The sequence below is a fragment of the Falco biarmicus genome, chromosome 11, assembly GCF_023638135.1.
Source record: "Falco biarmicus isolate bFalBia1 chromosome 11, bFalBia1.pri, whole genome shotgun sequence".
Classification (NCBI taxonomy): domain Eukaryota; kingdom Metazoa; phylum Chordata; class Aves; order Falconiformes; family Falconidae; genus Falco; species Falco biarmicus.
Window position 1 is genome coordinate 2,291,848 of NC_079298.1, and position 27,924 is coordinate 2,319,771.

At 45.4% G+C, this 27,924-nt stretch overlaps 1 protein-coding gene across 1 annotated transcript; it reads right to left on the minus strand.

Moving 5' to 3' along the window:
* Positions 1-27,924, minus strand: LOC130157038 (heat shock factor protein 5-like). The gene is given in 9 exon segments (XM_056356184.1): positions 1-3,026; positions 3,792-3,969; positions 9,879-10,038; positions 14,750-15,267; positions 20,234-20,331; positions 23,554-23,928; positions 26,676-26,780; positions 26,783-27,333; positions 27,701-27,924. Coding segments are annotated over 6 exon segments (1,629 nt in total). The 3' UTR covers positions 1-3,026; positions 3,792-3,969; positions 9,879-10,038; positions 14,750-14,991.

Here is a 27,924-nt window from a genome sequence, read left to right on the forward strand (position 1 = left end):
TTGCCTCCACAATATTTTATTTTTCCTCAGTATTTTCAGATGACTCCTAATACAGTTTCACATATGAAGCACTTTACTCACTTGCGTAGATCATTCGAAACAAAAAAACCCCACCCACCCACCATGAATAGTGTATCTACGTATTTTGCCACAATGCAGGTATGGTTTTCAATTATAATTTCCAATTCAGTACCAGGGTTAGTTTAAATAATTTAATTCTTCTTCTAAATGCTTTACCAAAACACGTAACAAATTCTCCCTCTATGAATGCTCTGCCAGCGCATGCTATAAGCTTGGCAACTTGATCGCTTGCTCAAAGTGATGATATATTGAGCTGCTTTTGCTTCACAAAAGTATTTTGCTGAGTTGTCAACCCATGTTTCAGTCTTAATATTTTAACTTTTCTCACTTGTCCGACCAAAGAATCATATTTATCTTTATGTTGAGTTTCGTAGTGTTGACGCAAATTGTATTCCTTGAACGCAGACACTGAATTCTGGCATATCAGACAAACAGCTCGCTCTTTGTACTCCCTGAAAAAATAATCAGAAGTCCACTTTTCTTGGAACACCCCGCACTCGGAGTCCATTTTTCTTTTTTTTTGACATGATGGTGCGCGCGCTTCCCACTGGTGCTGGCTTGCTCGTCCTGCCCGGGAGCTGGAGGGAGGGAGAGATGGGGGAGCCGCCCCCCTCCTCAGCCCGGCCGCGCAGTCCGGACAGGGTGGCCAGAAGGGACTGAAGGGACTTTGCCGCGCCGGGGCTCTGGCGACTCGCCCGAGTTGGCTGGGCCTCGCAGTGCAGAGGCTGCCGGCTGAGCTTGCCCGGCAGAGGAGATGCCCGCGCCTCTCGCCCGCCGCGCACCGCAGAGGAGGAGGAGGGGGAGGAGGAGGAGGAGGGGGAAAGGAAAAAGCTCCTTTCTTGAAAGTGGAATGGCAGAAGGTGCCATCGTGTTTTAACATATGTGGACAAAATTATTCTTTAGAGAGCCTCAGTTTACTTTTAAGTAAAGAACTTACTCAAGAACCCAAAGCCAGAGTATGCGGTGCATTTGTAGTTTATCAGTTGAGTTTTTACTCCCAGATTCGTTTGGAGCACAAGGCTAAAGTGCATCTGATACCATCAGTACATGCCATTTAGCCCACAGCAATCATCCAGAAAGCATCAAGTAACCTCTCTGTTATTTTCTGGCTGTAAAAGTGCTCATCCACAACGCAAAGCCAAACAGCTTAGCTTGAAACAAGAAAAAGCCGAGAGAGGGTTTACACAGCTGTCACCTAAAGGTTCCCAGCTGAGAGGCACGTCTACAGGTGCTTTCGTTTCTCAAGTCTCAACTAAACTCCTGGCTCACTCTGGCGTGATCTGAAGAGCCCGAGACTGAGCGCTCAGCCATGGTGCTGGAGCAACGCCCGCTGGTTTCCCGCTGCTGCCCCGACAGCCACTGCAGCATGAACAAGGCAAGGTGATGCTGAGCGTCTGTGAGGAGCTCTCTCGCTAACATAGTCCCAAGGTCTTCTCAAGGTGGCTGTGCAGACAGAGAGTAATAACGAGGAGCGGCTGGCATACAGTGCCCGTCTGCCTCTGCAGTCAGCTGAATAGTTAACTGCATCCTTGGCGTTGTTTTACACAATTCACTGTTGTGCCTGGAGGCTCCTGCATCTCTGCTGTACATCTCCACTGAGGACCCAGAGATGGAGACCTGAACTTCTGCTTTGCCTAACAGCTAAATTACACTTTGTATAGAAAACTGATCACGTGGTACCTTTGGTGGCAAGTTGTATAGATCTGTGACCCAATGAATTCAGAGTTGCTCTCCCAAAGCTCTGAAGTCTACCAGCCTTACGGTTACAGAGTCCCTACAGGGATGCACACACTCCAGCTGGGTTCTGCGCTCTCTCCTGAACTATGAGCAAGGAGGAGGAGGAGGAACTGAGCGTAGGGCTTCTCATCTCTTCCCCTTTCATGCAGCACAAGGCACTCCAGAAGCAGCCACGGCCTCACCGAGCCTCCTGGCCAAAAGACTTCGATCTTGAGGGCAAAGGCTGAAGAGTGCATGAAAGTGAGAGAGACACAGGGGCAAGCACTCGTCCCACCTTGCAACATCACTTGTTGGCATCTTCTCATCTGATCCCAGGCTGCAAAGGGTCGCAGCTCCACTTGTGAATTACTGGGTACCCTTACAGCGGTATTATCAAGTAAGGAACAACGTTAGAGTAGCAAAAAGACACGGCTCTGCCCTCGGCTGGGGAGGCACACTGGGACAGCCTCCAGCGCCAGACCATTTTTAGCAAAAGCAATCACAAATACAGTTAACTTCTTAGCTGACTTGTCTACAAAGAGGGAAAGGCTCCATACGATAAGCAGCACCCATTATTACTCTGCTGCAGAATTTAGTTCTTCCAGAAGTAATACACTCTGTTTTGCCAGCATCTAACAGCAAACCATGTAACACGAAGATGCAGAGTTAAGGTACCTGTAAATGCACTGGTTTTGTTTCCCGGCTTTTGTGCTTCCCAGGGCTGTCCTTTGTTGTGCAGCTCTGATATTTTCCAGTTTTTTTATATTTGGATATAGTAATTGCTAACACAGAGTCTAAGGCTAGCAATCATAACATCTATTTACAACACGCACACTGGCTGTGTGCACCTATTCCACCAGCCTCCCGTTTGCTTCAAACATGTCAGTCTCCCTGAGGACACGTTCAATGAGAAACCACCCCCCACCCTGCAAAGCCCTGCTTTACTTGCTGCCGAGCCTCCTGCATCCCCCTGGGCAGATTACCTTTGGAAGGCTGACCAGGGAATATTTACCAGCTATGGAATCAACAAAGTTCAGCCACATGCCAACATTTCATGCTGTTACCTAAACGGTGTCAGAACTCTCAGAACTCCATCAAAACAGAACTGGTTTGCACTTTGGTATTAAAAGTTATGTCCAGGCCTGAACACCTCGTTGAGGGCTGGGCCACACAGCAGGCTCCTCTGGGCAAAGATTTCTTTTCTAAGCAGCCATTACGCAAGTACCAATCTGTGAAAAAAATCTGAAACTCAAAGAGAAAGAACCTTGATTTGACATAGTGCTCTTGCTGCATGTTCCGTAGAAGGGAGGTCACCCACATCTTTAGATCTAATGGAAAGTAGGAAAGAAGCACCAAGTGCAAGGTTCTGCATGTGGGCTGGGGCAACACCAGGCTGGGCAGAGAACGGATGGAGAGCAGCCCTGAGGAGAAGGACTGTGGGGTGTTGGTGGATGAGAAGCTCAACTTGGCCCAGCAACGTGTGCTTGCAGCCCGGGAAGCCCAGGGCCGGGGCGGGTGGAAACTGGGCTGTAAATCCTGGGCCAGAGTTATTTCCTGCAGCTTAAGAAAACTGCGTGGGTCTGGTGATGTCTGGTCGCTGTTTTTAAACCCACACCCCCCCCAGTCGGTATTTCTAATAACAAAGGGTTAAAAGCCAGCAGGCAGTCCCCGCGGTGGCGCGCAGGCAGCAGGCAGGCAGGTGCCAGCGGAGCCCAGAGCCCCCAGCAGCATCAAGGGCAGCACCCACCGCCGCAGGCAGCGCGGCCGAGCAGAGCGGAGTGTCCGCAGCAGCGCGAGCCCCGCGCACCGCCCCCCCGCGGGGCGCCCCCCCTCGCTGCCGCAGCCGCCCCGCAGGAACTGGGACGGGGTGCAAAGGAAGAGCGGCCGCCGGCCTGGGAACTGCTCCGCCGGGCAGCGGCCGCTGGGTGATACACGTGTCAGCGAGAACCGCTGGAACAGGAAGCAGCTGTTTCTTCCAGCTGTGACACACTCACCCCTGGTCATCGAGAACACGGAGAGAACACCGATGCGACACCCGTTGCCGTGCCAAAGCTCCATTTCTTGCAACATCGCTACACGTCTGACAAGGGAAGCCAGCTGGCAGCTGCTGCACATCTGTCACCGCCAGAAAGCACCCCCGCTTCCAAGGGGCGTCCACCAGCAGACGGAGATCTAGGAAGAAAAGGGAACGCTGAGTACACAGCAGGGCCCGGGTATGTTTCCCTCGGCAGCGTACAGAGCAACCGCATTTCTGTCGGGCACTACAAAATACGCTTCCAACGGCAGACTAGAACCTGATCACCTGAGGCCGACCCTGCCTGGGCAGGGGTACAACAGGGCACACACGGGAAACCACATCCCACCCTGCTCCCGGTAACAAGACTATCGGTAAAAACATCTTTATTACAGAAGGTGCTACTTATTTAAAATACCTTATTACAAAACATCTTATTACAAAAGTTATTTTTTAAAAAGTAGTATCTTGTTACAAACCATCTTATTACAGAAGTTACTACTGGTTAAGAAAGATCTTATTACAGAAGCTGTAAGGAAAGGTTTCGCCTCAGTTCATCTTACTGCCCGGTGCTCCCTTAGCACATCCCGGCCACAGCTGGGAGCTACACAAGCCGAGGCGGTCCTGACAGCTTCTCTGCTCCCTTCTCGTGCGTTTTGCTCAGGGCTGGCTCGTATGAACACGCATGAAGCCATTACATGGATGGTTTAGGTGCTCTTCCACATGGATCTCCTGAACACCACAAGTAGAGGATGTGCCCCCTTTATCCTTCAAACAGTATTTTAACATGAACACAAATGTATAGCTATTAAAAACTTAAGATCTGCTATCAACATAAGTACAATCTTCCTCTAAAAGTTTAAAAAATATTTTCAAGACATAATTAGAACAGGGTACTAGAATAATAAATAACTTATCATTACAGATACCATTAGCATCAAAAGGAAATTATTAAACCAGAAGAATTCCCCAGGAACGTAAAAGATCAGCAGCTGTGACATACATACACTTGCTGGTGAAACAGAGAGCTGGTTCAGGAAGGAAGAAGGTTTCCTGGTTAATCACTCAGAAAATTAGCTCATCTTTCCTTTAGCTGCTCTCCTGAAATCTCAGACCCATTCAGACCCAGAATCTTGCGACTTTCCAATGCTTTTGTTTCATACACGATCCCCAGTAAAGGGCCACGGTACAACTGCAAGCAAAGACAGCGAGAGCACCAACCACCACCTATGCTGAGCATACTGTAGCTCCCAACAACGTTAAATAGATAAATAAGTGAAACAGATTCCTAACAGAGCACTAAAACCCATCTGCTTCCCAGTAAGGATGTCTCAAGAAAGTGTTTAAGGGTTCCTGTAAAGTTCAGACTTTCCAAATCCAAAGAATACAAACAGCTAAGGAATTACTTCATATTAATTACTCTGACCACTCGGTGCTTTATAACTTGACAGGTAGAAAATGTAATGAAAGAGGCCTACTGAACAATACCCTACCAAGTTAAAAAGAAAGCAAAAAATAGAGTGGTGTGGGGCTGGTTTTGTTGTTGGTTTTTTGTTGTTTTGTTTGGGGCTTTTTTGTGTGTGGTCTTTGGTGTTTTGTTGGGGTTTTTTGTTTTTTTTTTTAAACACAGCTGAAATGATCCAAAGTGGCTGTTGTGGGCAAAGCTCCACGGCTGCTGGAGTCTGACAGGGGAATCCAGCTGGCAGCTGCTGCACATTTGTCACCCACTTCTCACTCTCTTATTTCATCCTCCAGAAAGCACCCCCGCTTCCGAGGTACATCCACCAGTAGACGGAGATCTAGGAAGAAAAGGGAACACTGAGTACGTATCAGTGCTTGGATATGTTTCCCTTGGCAGCATACAGAGCAATTGCATTTCTATCAGGTACTATAAAATATGCTTTCAATGTCAGACTATAACCTGATCACCTGAGGCCTACTGTTTAAAGAAACAGGAATTCTTCCAATTTTTCAAAAATTTAAATATAAAAACCCAAAGCAGATTATAAGAAAAGTGCTCCCCTTCTTCAGTATGTATTATTTAGAAATGCCTTTGCCACCATGGATACCAAAAGCCAAACATTAATTACTATAAGCCCCTGGCAGTATCTACAGAAAGGCCTGACCTGCTTGTGCCATATCCCTTTGTTTACCCAGAAAAGGCACAATTGCCTCAAAGCACACCACAGCCAGCGCCAGGATCCCAGAAAAAAACTCGTGGCGTCACAGAGAGGACAGACAAGAGGCTCCTTTTTTGACAGTTACCTCGATCCACAGCAAAACAGAGATACTTCCCACGTATGGCCAGATCTTGCAGGTCAAGAAAGTGAACAAGTACCCCGATAAAGTCACAACAGTGCTACCACTGCAAACATCACCCACAAGAAATTTAACCTCTAAACAAACACATTCACATCTTCCAGCCTCTGTTCGTTCTCTGTACTACAAAGTTCCTGCCCAACAGGCACCACTTTTGCACTTTCTGACACCTGCCTCCTGCCAAAGCAGACTCTGTTGGGAACACATCTTGAAAACGCATAGGGATGGAGAAATGAGGGGGCTTGTAACAATGCACCTCTAAATTATGGCAAGTTAAGACACAGGGTATGACACCCACTCATCCCAAAGAGCAGACTGCCAGGACAGGCAATTTGAAATGCCTTCAATGAATATATAATGACGTCAAGGTAATGGCAACTGAGCTGGAGCAAGCAGCTGCCGCTCGGGACTCCCGAGAGCAACTTCGCTTTGGGCTTCACACAGATGTTCAAGAGCTCAGGGCCAGGCCTGTCCCCACATTAACTCTTAACACCTTTGTAGGAAGAGATCTCACTGTGACCGGATAGGAAAACTAAATGAACATTAACAGTATTTTTGGCTGGAAGGTGCAGGAAACAGTTCAAGGGAACAGATGACAGCATGGGAGACCTTGCCTGAATGAAGATTTGCCCTTAGCAATTGCACCTAGAAATCTATTTACCTTGGAGGGAATGAGAGAGAACACACAGTGACACAACTGCAGCGGCATGGGAGTGGGTGGTAAATGTCTAGGGCACCTTGCAGCATAAAAAAGAAAAAAAGTCAGAGAAAGTCATCAGATTATTTGCAGGACTAGACGACTCACAGAAAATATATGGTCAGCCATCGAGAAAGAAACATTTTTTGCTTAATGTCTCAGCATCAGCTTAAATGCTTCAATCCACAAGTAACAAATGCCCCCTGCTCCATTCTGAGATGCCTATTTCCAGAAAGACGGGCTGCAAACAAAAATTCCTCCCATCAGAATCTGGTCCTTCTCCCGTGCTCTTTTAGAAGAGGAAGCACAAGCCACAGATATTAGGTCCAGTACAGCTGTGCTCACTAGCTGAGTGTGCCTGTGGAGCACAATGCAGAGGAGATGGGGAAGGAGACTCAAAGTATTTACAGAGTTCCTCTCAATCCTTTGTGAAGTCCAAAAGGACTCCTGTTGCAAGTGTGTATGCTGCCAACAAAAGCGGACAGATTTATTTCAAAACTCCCATTTTAACAGACAAGCTCAGCTAGAAAGTAGTGGGAAAAGCAGATGCATCATCAGCACCTTCAAATCTATGTCCTAAGAGTGAGCTTGGGGCTGAAAAAAAGCAGTCCCTGAAAGGTGAACTATTCCTTGCACCTCCATGTGATAAACACGGCAGGAGCTAGAGCACCATACCCATCGCCTCTCAAGAAAAAGAGTGGGAAGGGAACAGATGACACAGCCCGTAATCATTTGCAATGATGTATCTTAGCGCCGAGTTAAGTTCTGCACCCTTTGTAGCAGACTCTGGCTCCCGGGAGGACTCAGAAGTAGTTGAAGAGGAGGGTTCTTCACCCGCTGTGTAGTTAATCTGCATTAATGACATTAACTTACAAAAACCACAGTGGATGCTAAATGTTTGCACAGCTTCAAAAAGGGACTCTAAAAATCAACTGAAGGTTACTGAGGCCTTTTCTGCTTAATGGTACAGAAATGCCGAAGACACTGTTGGAGACAGGACAATGAACTAGAGACACCTTTCATCTAGATTCTGCTGGGCAGAATGTTCTTAAAACTGGTAAACTAGAATTTAGCTGAGAAGGCTGGTTAAATACATTGGTTTTCCATTTGAAGGAAGCAGATAACCCATCTCAGTGATTTATGGTGCTGCAGAGATGGGCTGGCAGCTACGGAGGGAAACCCTGGGGACGGTGTTTTAGGGAAAGGACGCTTGTCTTTTCTTGCTACAGAACAGCTGTGAAATGCAAAGAAGTCCAGTCCACTCTTTGGAGGGAAGCAATGCCTTCTCCACAAAGGCGGGTTTGATTCTTGGTGCGTTTTTATAGATTAACACCTCGGGTTGGGCTCAGAGCTGCTCCCAGTCACTGAAATGTACCACATTATATTGGCTCTCGCTGTGTGGTATCTAGAACTTGGTGTCACCACGTAACAAAGAAAAGTGATGTTAAAGAAAAGTGACATTAACATAGAAAAAAACAGCCTACTGAAATAGATGGAAGAAGAGCCTTTTTCACAGCAGGGTGCATGTATCAAACTGCAGGCTCAGAAAACTTGCAAAGGAGTGCCCAAAGGAAAACAGGAAAACAGAGAGGACTCCATCACACTCAGAGGGCAAGTTGCCAAGAAACACCTGGAAATCATCGTGATGCATTTTAGCACAGAGAGATTAAAAAAGAAGTTGTTTCCAGAGTCTCACAGAGGACAGGAGGTGCTGACAGACAAAGGTGTAGTCAGAGCAGCAGAAGTCAGCTTGCACTTGAGCCTGCCTGCTTCAGGCTTACAGCTGACATGCAGCCGACAGGCTATGCCAGCTTGGAGGCTTCTATCATGCACCCAACTGACTTTGGGCTAGCTTGAGCCTGATCACGTTTGGCTCAGGTGTGCTGTCTATCTCTACCCTTAACACGCACACCAAGCCCCAAAGGTACAACAGTGGAAATGCAGACCTGGATGACCGTCACATTTCCCAGAGAGTAGACTATGCCAATCGTTGCTAATTAGCGTTAGCATAACAGTGTTTCATCCCTGTGGAACAATCCCATGGGAATGCTTTCCAACATGTTCCTGTACATAACTTTACAACTGGCACGTTAAGCAAATGTTTTGCTTCAGATATGAAAGCTGAGAAGTTTGCTAGTTATCTGTGATACCAGGAAGTAATTGAACAAGAACTCTCGATTATGTGTTTTAAACAAAAGCTTGTCTTTTTTCAAGGTGGCATCCCACCTTTTTTCTCAGCTTCCTGACAGAAAGACTTTATTCCTTACTTAAATGTTTGAAACTGATGGGCATTATGAGCTGAACTATTAACTAGCATCATGATCTGGAATCTAGAAACCACCCTTTGAAGTGAGCAACAGCTCTTCAAACCCCACCATCGGCTCTTTGATGAACAGCTGTGAGGGAAACAGCTTCTTAGAGACTTGCAGGCTGAACCAAATTCCCCTCTAGAATGGATCCCAAGTACTTTTTGTGTCCTCTTACGTCTCTCTAATCTGTGGACATTTAGGTTTTCCCTTCAGTTACTAGATTTGTGAAGTTTTTAGCCTCAGATACTCTGGGGCTTGTTTTTCTCATGTGCTTCAGGACACTACCAGACTGGTACAATGTGTTCAGTGATCTGAGACAAAGAGTTCAGACTTCTACACTAGCTTCATCAGTTTGGTGGGTTTTGCCCCTGGAACTTCCATAGTTACCTCATTACTCAGTGTTTCCTTCACAGCACTGTCGCCCTCCAGCGAACACGTCTATGGACTTAATCTCAATATTGTGACATCCAGGTTTCTGGCACAACTCCCAGAACTTCAAGTTTTATTTACTTACATAATTTATACCCTTGCCCACATCAGAGTAATTAGCATACATGTCTCTATTGAAGTGTGTTGATAAGTACACTAAGAGGTTGTACAAGTTTAGTATTTTAACGGAAGGAACAATGAAGTACTCACATGGCAGACAACAAGTAAATTCTTCTACTCTCCCCTTTCTGTAACAGTTAGTTTCAGAGTAGCTGTCACCGTAATCTCTGAGAAAACGTAGAATCTTTCTTACCGAGAGAGTTGCCTGTGTCTGAACTGCGTCTTTTCCAGGAGAAAGATTTTACAGATGAATCTGTCTGTTCTACAGATTCGTTCACAGGCTCAGCTCCTGAAGTGAATTGTCTCTCTTCTGTCTCCGATGTCCTGGATTCACTTTTAACACTAGTATTCTCCTTAAAAAAACACAACACAACACCAAAAGAAATGAAACCAAAGATCACTCAATGTTATCTTATAATAAAACTAATATAAAACCAATAAAACAAAATAAAAGCTATTCTTCTCCACTCCAAAAGGGCATCTAACAGGTGGTGAACACTGCCTAGACAGTTGACATAGTAAGTGGTTTTAACTCAGAATTAAGGTTGCTAAATTGAAACAACCTCTTACAAAACATCATATTAAGCAAAATATGAGATCAGAAAACTAGAATACACAAAGTTAGGGTACATGTCCCCACAGTCTGAACTTTTCCCTCAGTTATTAAAATAGCTAGAAGAAATAAGCTAGAAGAAATACAGGTGCACTCATTCTTACCAGCACGTGTAATAATAACAACAGATCTAGCTCAACTTGACAGAGCTGTGTGATGCAGAACCACACGTGAACCACACATTTCTGGTTGGGAATCTCACCCCACCCCATCCAGTCGTTAAGACATTAAGTTACAACGTGTTGCTTGCTTTTTAGAGCCCTCTGCTGCTGCTCTACATGTATTTTGCAGGCAACCATTTGGCAAACTGGTTTTTGCCACATGATCATGGAAATGTACCTGTAGCTTAAAAAAAAAAAAAAAAAAGACCCGGACAACCAAGTTCTGTTTCATTTTCACTGAGGCAGTACAGGCCCAAAGTTAAGCACCTGGAATCTACCTTTAGACAGAAAAATTTTCACAGTATCACCTGTTCTAGAATAGTCATCTCTTCTGCAAATATCTTATGCATCAATAACCTAAAGATGAATGACTGCTCAGAGCCTGCAATGTTTCCTTCTATTAAGGGGAAAAAAAGCTTTTGAAAACCATTATGTGTGAGTTTACAGAAGACAAGAGGTCACACCTGGTAATAAGATAGTCTTTCCAAAAATCATGCTCACCACCTTGAGTCTGTCATTACTCAATGTTGAGTATATAACAGGCTATGTGTATACGTATCAATAGAAACACACATACATTGCTTGACAAAGTTGTATAATAACATTCAAAAAGGCCTGTGCAAATACAGTAATGGAGTACTCCAGGGAGAACTAGTTCCCTCCCACACACCTCCTGCACTTGCTGGATACCCATTTGACTCGGTTTTTCCTCTTTGAAATGTGCTGTCTGGATGTATTGCTTTAGTACTGTTAACAAGGCCACGTGAAAAACACGTGGCTAGCAGTGCCTTTTGTCTGATGTCTGAACCACCACTCCTTCCCAGGCACAAAAACAAAGGCGGCAGGCTGGCTGTAGGTCACTACCTTCACCAGCTAGAATCCAAGTCTCACGAGTGATGATGACTTCTCTATTCCTGGTGACATTTCCATAATAGCAAGTTCTAGAAAAATCAGTGAGCAGCCTTCATCAAGTAGTGAGAGAAGGGAAGATTTCTCAGGTAAGCATTCTAAACCAGATATTCCACCGGACAACTGCTCTAGAAACAATTCTGCAAACTTCATTATTTAAAAAGAAGAGACTAATGAAAAGCAATACCAGGCAGGGGATGTAGATACCAAATTGCAGTGTTTGATAAAGAAAAAACAAGTAACATGCATATTGGGATCACCATTATCAAGAAACTGTTACTAGCATACGTGGTGAAAGTAGTCTAGACACTCTAACTAGCAGTTCTGCAAAGGACCTGGGGATGCTGCAGTGCCCAGTAAGGCTAACGACACCTTGGGCTACACCGGGACGAGCGTGGCCAGCAAACTGAGGAAATTTCATTCCCCCTCACTGGTGAACCTGTACTTCCAATGCTGTGTCCAATTTTAACCCTTACAGCTGCGTGTGTGGAAACTGAAGAGCAGTCATACTGCACAGCACCCCTTTCAGATTTCTTTTTATCACTGTGTTTATAGAATCTCACACACCAACTCTTCAGTAATCTAATGTAATAGGTAATAACACCATTTTCAGCCTAACAGCATCAGCCTAGCCCACACAAGTCTGGTTCCCAAGCTATCCCTTTTTTTTATTGTTCGGTCTTTTAAGCGAACATGTTTCTGACCATGGATTCACCGCACCTGTGGACAGACCCTCCACTCAGGTCTAATACTTCTGCAACTTCAGAGTCCAAAACATTGTTTGGCAGAGAATCAAGCAAAGCTACCAAAGCTGACAGACGTGAAAGTTTTGCCTTTTCACTTCAGTTACTGAAAAATGCCAAAACTGCTGCATCTCACTACTTACACGACTTACGAGACACTGACTGGACTATACCTATACCCAGCTGGAACCATGATGGGAAGCTGAGGTACTAAAATTAGCAACTCGCATGAACGGGGTTTGCTGGATTCACCTTCCCCAAAGAAAGCAAGCATTTCAGCCTTCACATAGGTATGCTGCCAAGGAGACCGAACGAAATCAGAGGCAAATTCCTCTTGATCAAGCATTACAGAAATGTTCTATTTCCACTTTAAGAAGAAAATAAAACATTTCTTAGGAGTAGGAGTGGAATAAGAGGTGCCCATTGAAGGCCAAAGCCTCTAAAAGTCTAGGACAGAAATTCACTGAGGCTGAGAGGACAACGCTGGATCTGAACTGTTGAATGTACTAACTCTTTTCATGTAAAGAGCTGCTCTTTAATTTGCTGTCTTTTAGGAAATCGGGAAAACAGAATAAAGCAGGTTTCTACTAAACTGTTACTTCTACAAGGAAGACAGTTCAAGGCTCAGTGCTGGTCACAAGAGTAATTAAATGCTGGGAAATACTGTGAACGAAACAGAAAACAAAACAGTACCAGCTTGGTCAAAAGGTCCCGTATGCTAAAACCGACAGTTTCAAGGGCTGACTTCAGTCCACAGAGCAGAAACCCAAGATGAAGTACACAGCATCATCGCAAGTCTTCCGGCTGAAAGTAGCTGGAATGTGTAAGCAGGAATGCCCTGCTCTGTTTGCGCTCCTTGTTCTTGCTCTTCCCTACACATCAGGTTACAGTTGTTGTTTTGAGACTTGACGCTGGGCAAGACAAACCTTTGATCTGACCCAGCAGAGCTGTTCTGATGCTCTTGTATGAACAGTGGAGGAATTTGCTCCCCCTCTGCTTGTGTAGAGAGGAATAGAGCGGTCTTCTGTGCACGCCCACTATTCTGTCATAAGCTTGCTCTAAAACACATGGTACCAACAGCCACTGAAAGCCTGAGTGCTTCCAGATTCAGGGATGAGGAAGAAAACTGTGCTGGAGCCTGATGTGAGGAGTACAGGCACCGAAGCCTCCTCTGGAGAGTTCTGCACCTGCCATGACCCCAGGCTCTGGACAAGTAGGGTGTTAAAGTTAACCTTCCCTCTCCCGACTTTGGGAGGAGGAGACTAGTTGAAGAGTAGTTCTAACAGAAAGAGGGAATCTGTCAAACAAAACGCTGAACAGTCCCTGAATTGCTTTTCAATTGCTCAAAAAATGAGGCCAGTTATTTAACCCGTTACAGTCCAGGACCAACATCAGGATTCTCACAAATATACAAAACCTCCCTCCCAAACAACTACGTGGTTCGTGTGCTTAATTCCCCCGGTTCTTGACAAGGAAGTTCAGGTCACGGACTCCAAAGGCCTTCAACAAGGGACAACCTATCATTCTAAAAATGCAGTTCCAAAATTCTAAAACTGACAACATTTAAAGTGCGGTCAACACTTAATATAATGAGTGGGCACCAATTAAGGAGTGCTGCCAACTCTATGCACTAGCACAGGGATGTGCTCTTCCCTACACGGTACTGAGCAGAACGGTCTAGTCTAGGCTTGAGCTATGCAGAGGCTTGATCAGGATACACACCCCTTTCTAGAAAGATACCCAAGAGGAAGATACTAATCTTTATAACGCTGAAAGCAACAACGGGAGGTTTGCGCCAGCTGATGATTTCCGATCTAGAAACTTCAGTGAAGGCGTCAAGCTACCGACAGAACAATAAGACAGTAGCTTCAATGCACACACAAAAATGAGTTTGAGTGCCTACATGCAAGGTAGGTCTCATGCAGCAGAAACAGATGCAGTCAATCTCCTGAGCTTACCTTGTTTTCAAAACAAAACAAAACAAAAAGCAGAGCACGCATTTGCTGCCTTAACAGAGTAACATCTAGAATGCCCCTCACCCCTCATGAGACTTACAGTTTTACATACCAGGAAGACCAGGTACAGGTAGACCGAAGTACAATTACAACTTGTTGTACACCACAAAGTATAAACCAATGAAGATGCTTTATACCAGTCAAATGTCAATAAACTATACTTTCCACAGAAAACAGAACTTACAACTATTTATCAGAAACAATCTAACCGTTTATCTAAATTTAAGCAAAAATCTGCCTCCAGCAGCAATTCTCAAAATACTCTTCTTTGTTGGAGATTAAAGATGGTATGTTACAACCTAAAAAAGCATCCACTTCATCACCACGAATACACCTGCACTACGCATGTTTCCCATGCAAATGAGCACCCTAACTTGGCCAACAGGCTGACACATGTCATGCTCATTAACATGGGAAACATGGGATACTTTTTCATTCCGTCTTCTTTTTTATATCTTGTTTTACCAAGCAAACCCTTCACTGTACATTAAAAGCTTAATTAAAGAAGCCTTCAGTTCTTAAGCAGGCAAGAATATTGAAAAGCTACCGGTCCAGACCCTAGCATTACTATCAAATATAGTTAGCTCAAGAAAGATGTTGGTTTACCTCCCCTTACCCCTTACCTGCTCTGGACTGAACAATTCTTCCTGAAAAAACATGAGGGAGAACTCAGCTGGGCGGTGATCTGGTTCTTTGCTCCGTTTTTCATCTGCTTCCTGTGTGGTCAGAAGTTCTTGTAGTATTTTAGCAGCAGCAGCAGTTTCTATAGACAGAGTGGGATCGGCAGCACAAAGAATGTCAGAAGGCTGTAATGGAGACAAATTCAGTGCTCCATCTGCTTCCACCAGAAATGATGTGTCTGAAGTTACAGAGTGAGACATTCCAGCTGGCTTTCCTCAGTTGAAGGTGGTGCGTAACTATTAACAGGCGGTGCCTGATTTCCATTAAACTCCAGGATCGAATACTGGCTCTCTACAGGTGCCACTCCCACCTTTTCAGCTTTGCATGATGAATGCACCTCAGCGGCAACCTGAAACGTGGCTTCAAGACTGACTTCTGCCTTCTTGTTTTCTTCAGATATATTACATAGCCAGTCAGACGGCATCAGTTCAGCTTCATAAGATGACTGCATTGGAGGATTCTGGAAAAAACAAAATACAGTGAACTTGTGTATCAAAAAATTACCATGACAGGATGTGTATTGATTCTGTTTATCCATTTATCCAAAAGCTTGAAAGATTGTCCGTTATTCTCAGTTTAATAGCAAGTTTAACCAGAAGAAAAAAGAAAAAAGCTACTGCTTTGTCTTGGTTTTCATTAACCACCTTACTCTTGGCACGCTTCCTTTCTTCTATTCATGGTCTATCCTGGAGAGAAGGTTACTTACTAGGAGCTGGTGTATGCCTGCAGATGCATTGTCTGCACACCCTTTGCACCGCAGGTGTTAAATATACCCAAGCATTCAAATCAGAGACTTCTGGTCTTAGTAGGACCTGTGGGGGTACACTAGAACCACCCTCTTCACGTGCCACATACGTAATAGAAAATGAGAGAGAAAATCCACCCGCCTTCAGTTCCTTCTAAAACTCAAGCATTCCTGTTGTTGTAGTATAAAAAAATCAGTATAAACCACATCATTTTTAAGCAAAAGAAAAAGGTCCACATGCTGTAAATGTGCATATGGACAACACAACTTGAGGAACTCACCGCTTCTTAACCAATAATACCATTTTCCTCCTCAAGTGATTGTCCATAGGCACATCTACACAAGGGGTGCCCCCCAGGAACGCCCCAGTCCCAGGATGAGTGGGAGTTCAAATACCGGTGAAAGCAAATACTGCAAAACTGCCCTGCCTGTCACAGCCTCACATCTGGACTCTCCGGTCATGACAATGTCCCACAGAGGCACAACCCAAAGTCTGCATCGATCTGCATAAAAACCCGACAGAATTTCAGGTCAGAAACACTTCTTGTAGAACCTACAGAGACTGCCTTTGCCATCACAGATCAGGTCTGAACAGTACTAAAATTTTTCACTGTAATAACATCACAGGACGACAGGACACAATCAGCAATCCAGTGATGATTTTTTTAGTAGCATTCCTATATATCGAATAACCTTTAAAACAGAATGAAGACAATGAAAGAGTTTTTCCAAAGCAGCAAGTCCTACCCAAGTGAAATGATAGATGACATTTTAACAGCCAGTGTCTGTACTGCTACTTCTTCTGGAGGTGACTCAGTCAAAGGACACTAGAAGGGTCATTTCTTCTGACAAATACAAGTCATACAATGATGTTGAACAGAAACTCAGGTCTATTTAAAATACAGCCTTCTTTTGGAAGAGATCCAGTATGAAGGAGTAGTCCTTAGTGCCTGACTATCCTTAGACCTTCTAGCTGAGGTCATGGTTAATGAAAAGCTACTTCCAGAGACGAGTAAATTAGAGAACAGGAAGCTACAGGATCACCTACTAGGAAAGCCGTATCAGATCAAATGCCAGTGAAGGACTTGGTCTCTCCCTGATGGAGATACCACAAAGAGATGAGATCCTGTCTCCTGGGTGTGTGAAGGCAAGTCCTAGCGTGGATTCGTGTAGATGTGCCAGTTTGCAGATAGCCACAAACTGTGGAGGGTGGGGGGAAACGGAGGGGGAAATAAAACCTGGAATTTGAGAAATTTAGGTTTAGTTAAGCAAAATCTTTTCATTAAAGGCTAAGCCACCTTTATGTTTTTATGAGATAGGTTCAAACATTATTCCTCTCATTTGATTTTTTTTCAGTTCTATTTTTTTTAAAATGTTAATAAGGTGTTTCATTTCTGTTGCATTGCTTGTTTAGTGTCATAAGTAGTCAGGATTCTAAGTAAGATCTGGATTACCAAACCATCCAGGAATAAGATCATCCCTGCCAAAAACCAACCAACCAACCCACCCATACTGAAGCTTTTTCTGCCTCTTCTTAGGGGACCTCAGCTTGAAGCTGTTACAGCACATATTGTCCTCTTGGATGCACTACAGGATCTCGTGTGTATTTCCAACAGGAGAAAGGGGCCACACAAAGCTACAATTTAAATCCTTTTAGTTCACCTGGAGAAGGATGGGGGGAGGCAGCAATGAAACAAGGAAAACCGATAAAAGATTGAGAAGTCAGGGCCTGAAAGACTAATAGCTTGCTGGTCATTCAAGCTCAAGAGGAAAAATGGTCTAACTTAGCAGAAGTGGTGAAAGAGAAGACGGGCATTTCACTTACAAGATTAGCGTAGCGTGTGCAGGAATTAAAGCACAACCACACCTTTTCAGGGACCGCTAGGACTACACAAATCTGGCTTGAGTGCTTGGGCAATCGGAATTAGTTCAGACTTGATTTCTTTTTGAAATAACATGGCTGATTATCATTCCTTATTACAAATAAAAGCAAACTACTTAGGACTGCTTTTAAGGTCAGAAAGTTCTTCTTTTTTCTTGCACGTTTATTTCTTCCATTTCCCGTTACCTCTTGCTTCAGTTCCACAAGGAAATACCGACAGCTTAATAACCACGGTAATAGCAATAATCAAACGGCAGGGCTGCTATTAAAAAAAAAACAAAACGAGGTGGGGGCAGGGAAAAAAAAAAAAAAAAAAATCGCTGAAATCCCATATGTAGCCTCAGTTCACATCTATGATAAAGCAGCGGGGAAGTATTGAGCTAATGGTTGTGAGCTGCCAGCACTGCTGTTGCAGAAGATAGCAGGAGGTCTCTCAAAAGACTCATTCCTACCCAAGGATACTGATTCATCACACTAATCCAAACCCCACTTAAGAGAACCCAAATGAAAAAATGGGTAAGAAGTTGTACCTGAGCTCCCTGTTTTGTAACCAACCGTGATGAGAGTGTAATACAAACCTCTGAAACCCCGATTTCAGAAACCTGGTGAGATACACCATCATCAGCCACCATGTCTGGGTATAACCACCTATGTCCCCTTGCCATTTCATGCAGTAATTCTCTGTAGCTTTTCCTGGAGAGCAAACTGCAGCCAACCAACCAGTTAGTTACCGGCCTGGTCTGCCCATGTTCCAGTCAGGGTCACCTAACACTTTCAGCAGCTCAGGTGCGTACTGTACAAGCCCAGCAGCTGGCCCCCAAGACCCAGAAACTCCACCTGTCTTAAATCTCTCCTAAACTTAAAAGTGATGCTCTCTGCAAGACCCAGTAAGAACAGCACAAGGTTAGGCTTCCTTGTCCAAGAGTGCCCGCTTTTCCTTCTGAGACCACAAAGCACCGTCTGGATCCAACAGAAACGGGGCTGGTAACCAGCTTGCTGACTACTAGTGTGCCGATACGGTTCGCTGTCTTCGGGACTGGTCCAGCAGTTTCGTATAGGCTTTGCCACTCCTACCTAGCAGCACACAGCGTGACCAAACAGCCTAAAACGCCCCGCAAACCACACTTCAACAGCATCGCACTGAATTCCTGCAACTGGTAGAAGGTATCGAGTGGAACGATAGGAAATATACCATGCAATAGTTCTATTTTTTGTGAAGAACAATAAAAATGCTTAGTCAGCCAGGGCTGATAAATTTTACCGCTTTTGAGGATTTGTGCAAGTGGTTACTGATGGATGATCAGTACACCAGCCGGGCAGGATGCTCAGTACTGCAGCTTGCCACGTCCCCCAGCAGAAGTTTGGGGAAGTATATGCCCCAGAACACACAAAAGGCAAACTGATTATTCCCCACAGCTCAGCAAGAACCGCAGGCAAACTGCTGTCTTCTGTACCACCTGCACAGCCTGTCACCACGTTCCAGGAGAAATGACCTAGGCTATGCTAAGACTCGGAAATCTCAAGAAGTCCCGTTGATCCACGCGGTACGATAGCTGTGTTACCCTGCTCAGAGACAGCCGGTTACTGACCTGGTGGAACTGATACAGGGCACTGCTTGCCTTTGGCCTTCTGTCTGCCCAGATGCTCGGCAGCTTTTTGCTGGGGGTTTCCAGGAAACAAAGCAACCACTAGCAAGTGGCCGAAAGCTCTTCTGACTCCACACGCCGCCCATGGACTTGCTTCTCCAAACAACTGATTTTTACTAGACCCTTTGGACACTGTATATTATCCTTCAATCTAGCCACAACACCACCTCTGACACCTCCTTTGGAATGATTTACTATCCCATGGATCTCGGCCTTCCGAGATAAGCTATTTAATTGTGACTGCCCATCGCTCAGATGGATCCTCATGTCCTGGATGAAAAAAGCAGCTCACAATGAAAGTGAGAGGACAAAGATGCACTGTACGAAAAATAAATACTACAATATCGACGGCATGGCTGGCTGTTGGCTATTTATAGCCTTACACTAACGTGTTATCCTGGCCATAACCTGCCCAAGTCATGAATAAAAGAGAAAGGTTGATATTTGCAAGACAGGAAACTGGATGATCAAGCTTGGGTAGGTCAACCCTTTTTCAACACGCATAAGCATAACTTGCTTCGCTTGTCCTCTGTGAGGGGGAAAAAAGTATATGCGTTATGCTGTAATAGAAAAGGAAGCTCTTGCATTTTTACTTCAGATCTTCTGATATCTGATAAGCCAGGCCCTCCAAATAAGGCGCAGTTTCCACTAAAATTACATAAAGCATTTACAAGTACTGGAGTTATCTTTAATAAGAGATCTCCGAGGTGGGGCCCATTCCACAAAGTCACCTTAGTTTTCCTCGTTCATCAAATCAAACTCAGGACTGCAGGAAGCTGTCCGGGACAAAGAAGTGGAGCTGCTTCTCAGTATTTTCATAATATTAAAGAATCTCTTTTTGTCCAGGCAAGAACATTCTTCCAATACAAATGCAGGCTCATTAACTAAAAGTGATTCTGGTGAAGTCAAGCAAAAACACTCCACTGATGAGGACATCCACTATGCTGCTACCCTGAAACCTAACCTGAATTACAAAACTACCCATTTAACATTCAGTGGTTCTTTGAAATAGGTATTTGTAAACCACATCACTTTCACTTCATCAAGCAGATCAATTTTCAAATTTATATCCTTAATTTCACAAGTGTACAAACCTGCAGTTCATTCATACAGTCTCCTTCTCTTTCACCTCCTTTCAGTAGGCTACGCTCACCTGGAGAAAGCTGTCGTGGGTGCACGCTGAAGCAGTAGGACCAGCACAGCCAGCCAGAGGATCTGTGTGGGCTGCTGCTGAACAACTCTGCGGTGTGGCTGCAAGAATTCAAACACAGCTATCAGACTGCCGGGACTTGTGCCTGGTGTGCAGAGTTCTATTGCTTACTTTGATTAAACATTTCAATAATCACACAGTAAACGACATTCCAGAAATTTATTGTTACCTCCCAAGTCATTTTAAGACCAATTTCTTAACCTTAAAAATATTTAAGATATGTATAGATATATTAAAAATATATATTGTAAAATTGGTAACACACACACATACATGCAGAAACTTCATAATCAGAGTCTTTTGTGTCTTAGTATCACCTCTCTGATTTGGCTGCTTGAGTTTCTTGTCACAATACACCACAGAAAGCGTATTCACACAGCTGAGCCTAGGTGTTCATACACACTTGTGACCATGTGAATTTTAAGACTTACAAAGAAAATGAATTATCTTAACCAAGAGTGTATCATTCCGAAGAATATCATGACTACTCCTAAACTACCACTCACCAGAAAGGTCTTCATATGTAAATGAACCCTACAGGCACAGATGCATTCAAAAGGCGCGACTGGACTTGCACTGTCAGGTGGCACCAATAACTAATATTTCTCACATGGTCTCCATGACTGATTTTTCATTATTAGACACTCTCGGATAATAAAGCTTCAACGCATTTCTTTGACGCAATTCTACTACTGTCAAAGGTTTTGCAGATAGTTGAAAGTAAACAGAACTAAATCCTTAAACTAATTATGGTCTAAGGCTAGTGGGGAAAAAAAAGACTTAGATGAGCATATTTTATGTTACTGACTTTTCAATAAGAATCATAATGAAAAACCAGGGAAATCTTTTTGTCATAGAAGTTAACAAACAAGTTTGAATACACACAAAAAGAATTTTTTTGACAAAGTTCTACTTTGATTTCATTTAATGGGACTTCAAAAGTGAAATGAAGAGAGTCAAGCATAAGATTGAACATACATTCTTTAGTTCTCTCACTTACTAAATACATATCTTAAGGTTAACTATCACTTTCCAAACAAACTAATCTTGCTGCTGTGCTCTCATGATGAAGGAAACCAGACTTTTTCATGTGGACATATGAAGAAACACACTTTCAGCATTCTGTATGTTACGATATATAGAAGAAAGGATAGCGGAGAGATTAAGAGATACACAGGCACAGAAGTAAAACCGCTGAGACAGTCCTAGAGTGACAGTGAAAATTAAAAGATTTATTATACTCCAGTGAAATGTCACTTACACTCTCAGAAATGCGAATTAATTCACTGGAGGTTTCAAATGCCTCATATTCCCTAAGTTTCTGTATTTTAGTTTTGATTACACCTTGCAGAATTTGGTATGTTTTCACTGCGTTCTCACACCCACCTCCCACCCCAGAAGATTCTACCTGAGCAACATAGCTAAGTTATCCTTTAAACTTAAAGCAACGAGCGTCATCCAGTGAGAGAGATCTCCATATTCATGTCTAAATCTACGCTGGTCTCCCTCAGCTCCCCTACAGGCAGTACTTCAAAACAGGCACTTCCAGGACACCAGTAATCTTACCCCAAGACAAACTCTAAACCGAGCTACGTGAAATCGCACCCAAGACGCCCCTTTCCTTCCCTTGACTACGGGAGAGGGCTGGGGCCTTAGCTGAGACAGAGACAACTACAATTCATCATGATGAGTTTCAGCCTATGCTCTGTAACCATAGAAACGCAAAGCGGGGACCACCTCCCACCTTAATTAAGCAAGTATTCTGGATGAGGCTTGGAGCTACCTGGTCTAATAGAAGGTGTCCCTGCCCATGGCAGGGGGGTGGGAACTTGCTGATCTTTAAGGTCCCTTCCAACCCAAACCATTCTATGACTCTCAGGACACCTGCTCCTGGGAGAAGACTTAATAGTTAGCAGCTGGTGAGGCAGGCTCCACACTCTGGCCACCACAGTAACCTTTGCATAAGGAGCATGTGGCAGAAGTTGCCTGTCTCTTAAACATTTAAGTGTGTCTACAAGAAATGCCCAGCTCCTCAGAACCCTTCCTTGACAAAAATGACATTATGGAAACTGTTGATTATTGTCTGAAATGTTCTCAGCAGAGGTCTCAGAAGACATGCACAAAAGATGTAATGATTTCATTGTGTAGGATTTCTAAACAGGGATAGCTAGCTGTCTTTGTGAAGGTGCGGCTGCCAAAGGAGGAGCAGGCAGAAGGAAAGAATAACAACTGAGCTTTAGTTTGTTCAAGGAAAGATCACTGTTCTGAATTTCAGAAGTTTTAGGAAAACTAAAAAAAACACCACAAACCCACAACAAATACACCACCACTCCCCAGAAAATACCCCATCATGTGATTTTTCCCATTCAAGGTAAGGGCAAGGAAAAGAACAGTAATTTGCTTCAACTCCTCTTCTGAAGAATAAAAACACTTCAGTGAGACTGATTTACTTTGTAATTGAGTGATTAAGTGAGACTGACAATTGTGGCAGAAATAATTTAGAAAAAAGAAAGGAGCCAAGACTTTTGTACTTTCTAGTCTTCAGTGCATAAAAAAATACAACATAAAGAAGCTAAGCAAGAAAAAAAAATTTAGATACAAAAATAGTATGAGCAGAATGAAATATTCTACACCAGGAGTCCTCAAACTATGGCCCACGGGCCGGATATGGCCCCCCAGGGTCCTCAATCCAGCCCCCCCTATTTACAGAACACCCACACCACCCCCACCCGCGCCGGGGGTTGGAGGGGGAAACCAAGCAGACGCAGATGACTTCCTGCCATCTAATCCGCGCGCCGGCCCCCTGTTTGTAAAGTTTGAGGACCCCTGTTCTGCACAATACTTTTGACTGATCTTTGAGTTTAAAACCTTAACCTGGAAAAACATGAGACCAAGGCCTAGGATACTACTTCTTAACAAGGTCTCAGTGCTTTAATACCATTGTCCAAGTTTTGCTTAATTAAAAAAACAAAAATGAAAGTTAGCCTCACACCGAGTAGTATTGGACAAATGTTCTTCTCCTCGCCCTTTCACCTCAACAGAAAGGATATCCAGAAAATCACCAGGGGACACACAAAATCTGGAGGAAGGACACGAATACCAAACAGAAACTCTTTTTGCTTTAGGTCCATCTTCCTTTTAGACTTGACACTTTCTAATTCTCACTTGAGATATACACATGGTGGAGTATTGTAGAAAAATATTTGAAAGTCTCACTTTAAAATCTATTTTTGAAAAGCAAATGCAGAAATTTTTTTTCATACCTGTTGGATAGCAGGCTTGTGAGTACGGCACTGAAGATGCAGAGCTGCTGCAATTTGCAATGGATGCGGCAACGCTTTGAGTCCCTTGCTGAAGTGGCGGAAGAGAAGCCACAGGCTGGAGGGTGTACGTGGCTCCTGTTGGAAGTGTCTGGAGTACAGGAAAGGCAGCCCCTTTATCTGGAAAAGCTGGGGAAGCCCCTTGCCCTGGCAGCAACCCAAGTGGTCCCTGCTGGATCCAAGTGGAAGGGACTGGAGTCAGATCTAATCTTTGTGCTGGTAAAGTGCTGGGGGCTTGGCACGAGGTTGCCATGTAGGAGTAAGGAGAGAAAACACCTTGACCGTAAAGTTGATGAAACTGTCCTACAGTCAGCAGTCCTGCAGTGGGTACAAAATAAAGCGAAACAAGTGTTAAGGAAAGGAGTTTTCACAGGCAAAGAAAGGCAATATGAGGAGCCAAGGCTCTACAACATGATTTGGGAAGACTACCTTTGCTCCAGCGTACTTAATCCAGAAAGGAGACTGTACTCTTAGACCCGAGCATGCAGGAACTGCTGTGTGGCACACGAGTGAAGCGCCAACACAGAGGTGTCTGCGTAGCATTCAATCTCCTTAAACTGGCAGTAACGAGTTACCCATATTTAGAAATGTGCTATAAATCAAAATGTGTAGTAACTTACTAAACCAAACAAAAGCAGTTTTGAAAGTACGGTGTGTTAAATCAGACAATACATTTTAAAAAAGGGACATCATAAAGCAAGATTTGACCAAACTCCACTACTGACAGCTCACAAACAGCTAAGGGAAGGGCAATGTCAAAATCCTCCAAAGGACTTTGCAAGTACTTTATGACAAGTCATTTATTTGGTCAAGAAAAAAATTTCAAAGCCAGTTTTTTCTCAGTCAGCTCAACTAGTTCAGTGCAGACTAAAATATCCCAGACTTTGCCATTTTGTTATTTCCTAGACAGTCCTTTTATTCTTCTCTATTATTTTATAGTTTCCTCTCTCAGACAGTTACTGTTTCATGAAATGGTATTTGCTTTTATACCATGACAGCTCAATTTCTGTTTTGGTGACTTTGTGGAAACACTGACAGTAACACCGCAAACGCCTGTGCTCATTGATTTCTGCAAGAACTACTGCATTTGTGACTCCCCTGCAGGATTGCATTTAGCCATGAGAATTACGAGTTTCAGGATGGTTCACGTCAATAGGGTTTATCTAGAAGCCAGGCTTTCTCAGACCTGTAGTTTCCAATTCTCACCCAAAAGGACTTTTTTTAAAAATAGCCTCACATTTACCTCTTGCACTCCTCTGATGAAATCAGTAACATACAGTCATTATTCTGCAAGTTCACATTTAACCATTAAGAATCATTAAATAAATACCAGCTGACCCTGAAGATTTGCTAAGACTTAATGTATAGGACCCGTTTATTTCCTGTTCAGTACTTTCACCATTTATAAACAGAGAAGGAACAGGGGTATGAAAATTCTTTTGTTTATATTTTACCTTTGGATAGGGACATGAAGATTATCTAGTTCTAACACGTAAACAAGACACCGTGGGATGCCAAGTTACCAACCTCCAGTTGCTGTCCAGGAATTGTTCCTGAATGTTTAACAGAGCGTTACACCCTGCAAGACACTGGGAACAGACGTGCCCCTAAACAGTCAGTACAGAGCGCACAGTGCATTGTCAGCCTGTCAGAACTTGACTGCATAGAAACCCCAATGTTTTCCTTGTTCTGTCTTTCTAGAAAATGAGACTCCTAGAGCAAAAACTCTGAAACTGCAGCCATAAAAACAGAGGACAAAAAATGAAAGTCATCTCTTTCTCATAATTTCCTTTACCAATGGTCTGCATTACATCAGACAAACCACGTCACTGAAGTCTGCAATGACTCATCTTAGCCTTAACAAGGTTAACATCAAATCATTAGTTTAAATGTTTCCTAGCCTCCCTACTGAAATAAGTTCCATCCCTTCTCAGATGCTTCATTTTGTCTTCTTGGTATTGCACGTGCAGTTCCACACACATCACGGAAAACACCACTTGAATTAGATGACAGTTCCTACCCTGACACAGTAACCAAGAGTATGGGGATACCCTACTCTGCTCTAAAGGCCAGCCGGTGCTGCAGAGAGCAGTACCGTCAACTGCTTCTCCCCTTCTCCTGGTCGCACAGTCCTGCCGCTTCTCCTACACCGCGCCTTACAGCTCTGCACCCATGGGGTGCATCACTCGGGTCCAAGAGCCAGCCACAAATAGGCTATTAAAGTCTCCTCCGATCACTGCGCTGAACCAACACGTTGCTGTATCAGCTGCAAGGAAGATGACAGTTAACATGCCACCAAGGGAATGGGAAGACGGAGTGCTCTTCTGGCAGCAGCCCAAGAGCACTGCAAAGCAAGATATTCACATCTTCCTTACACAGCACCAACTACAAAGCTTTAGGGCCGATACAAAATTTGTGGAATAATCCTGAGGGCTCACACTTGTCTTGGGAAAACTCAGATCCTCTCAAAGAGGGTTAGAAAGACAGAAAACACGTTCTAGGGCTTTTCAGCAGTATTATTTTCTAATTAGCTCTCACCTACTCATTCAATCAGTTTTAAAAACTACGTAGCTTGTGAATTCTTTTTCAGGAGACAACTGACAAAAATCTTACTACCAGGTCTTGTCTCCTTTGCACAAAACTAACAGGATGCTCTAGTTATCACTTCACATGACTCACTGCTTCACACACATTTAATGACAGCATATTAAGCATCCCTACTGATGGGCATCCTTACTGACGGGCAAGAAGCAGTAACGTTCATCTGGTAGAGCTGTGCCAGCTCCACAGAGATCGAGCAAGGGTGTTCTTAGTGTAGCACGCAATGGAGACTGTACTGTAGTCTACAGGCAGCCTGAAATACATGTGAACCATGCTACTCATGCTTACTGGCAGCAGATCTACCTGCATAAACAACAACAGCTTCCCTACACCAGCTGAACTGAGATGCCACCGGCAAGGACAGGTAACCCTTCTCCCTCAGGAGAGCGTTGATTTTCAAATCCCATGCCACCCAGCGCTTCTCAAAAACCCACCAAGGCCCCACATGGCCCACTCTGACTCACCAGGCCTGCTGAGCGTCGAGGGCGGAGGCAGCGGCTGCCGGTTCAGTGGCGTGCCAGGCAAGCGCTGGAAGCGGTTGGGTGGGCGGCTGGTCACATCCAGCCCGCTGCCATCTTCGCCTTGCTGCCCTTCGTCAGGCGCTTCAGGTGGACAAGGAGGTCGTGGCGGTCGCGGCGAAAGTGGGGGCTGCGGAAGCGATGCAGGGGCCCAGTGCAGTTGCCACCGTTGCCTTGTCCACCCTCTGGGCCCGGCCCAGGCCCGGGCCCCACCACACTGCTCCCCGGCAACATCCCCACCTTGCGGAAGCCATAGAGACTGAGCTGTCGCATGAAGCTGCTGAAGTTCTTGGTCTTGAAGAAACCGGCGGCTGCCGCTGCCCCACGGCCACCCGGCTGCGCGGCGACGGCCGGCCCGGCGCCCAGCAGCTCGCACTCACAGAGCGGCTGGTTGATGACCAGTCCCTGGCCGGAGGCATCCCAGCGAACGGAGCGGCAGCGCGGGCTGTTGACCAGCCGCCACAGCCTGGCGGGGAAGGTGTCGGCACTGACGGGGACGGGCTGCTGCGACGCGTCCGTGTCGGTAGGTGGCGCCAACGCCGCGCTCAACCGCCGCCCCGCTCCTCCGCTTCCCCCGCCACGCGCCGAACGGCACGTGCCCCGCCTGCGAGGCGCCGCCCGCCGCGCGCGGCCCCCGGCCCTCAGCCCCGCCGCGGCGCTGGTCCGCGCAGCGCCCCGGTCCCTCGGCACGGCACGGCCGCAGCCCGGCCCCCCCTCAGCTCCCCCTCAGCCCCGCCATCCCCCTCAGCTCCCCCTCAGCCCCGCCATCCCCCTCAGCTCCCCCTCAGCCCCGCCATCCCCCTCAGCTCCCCCTCAGCCCCGCCATCCCCCTCAGCTCCCCCCGTCCATTCAGCTCCCCATGTCCCCTCAGCCGGGCCATGTCCCTCAGCCCCGCCATCCCCCTCCGCCCCGCCGGTCCCCTCGGCCACCCCCTCCGCCCCGCCGGTCCCCTCACCCCGCCGGCCCCTCACCTCCGCTGCCACCAGCATCTGCCGTAGCTTCCGTGAGCGACCGGGCGGCTGAGGCCCGGGGCCGAAAGCTGCCGCTCGGGGCGGCCCCGCTGCCAGCCCACAGCCGTCCCGGGGGCAGCCTGGACGTCCTTGAACCACGGCGCGGGTGGGCGCCGGGCCGTGGAAAGCGGCTGCAGGCGGGGCAGAGCGGGGAACACGCGCTCCGCGACCCCGCACCCCGCCAT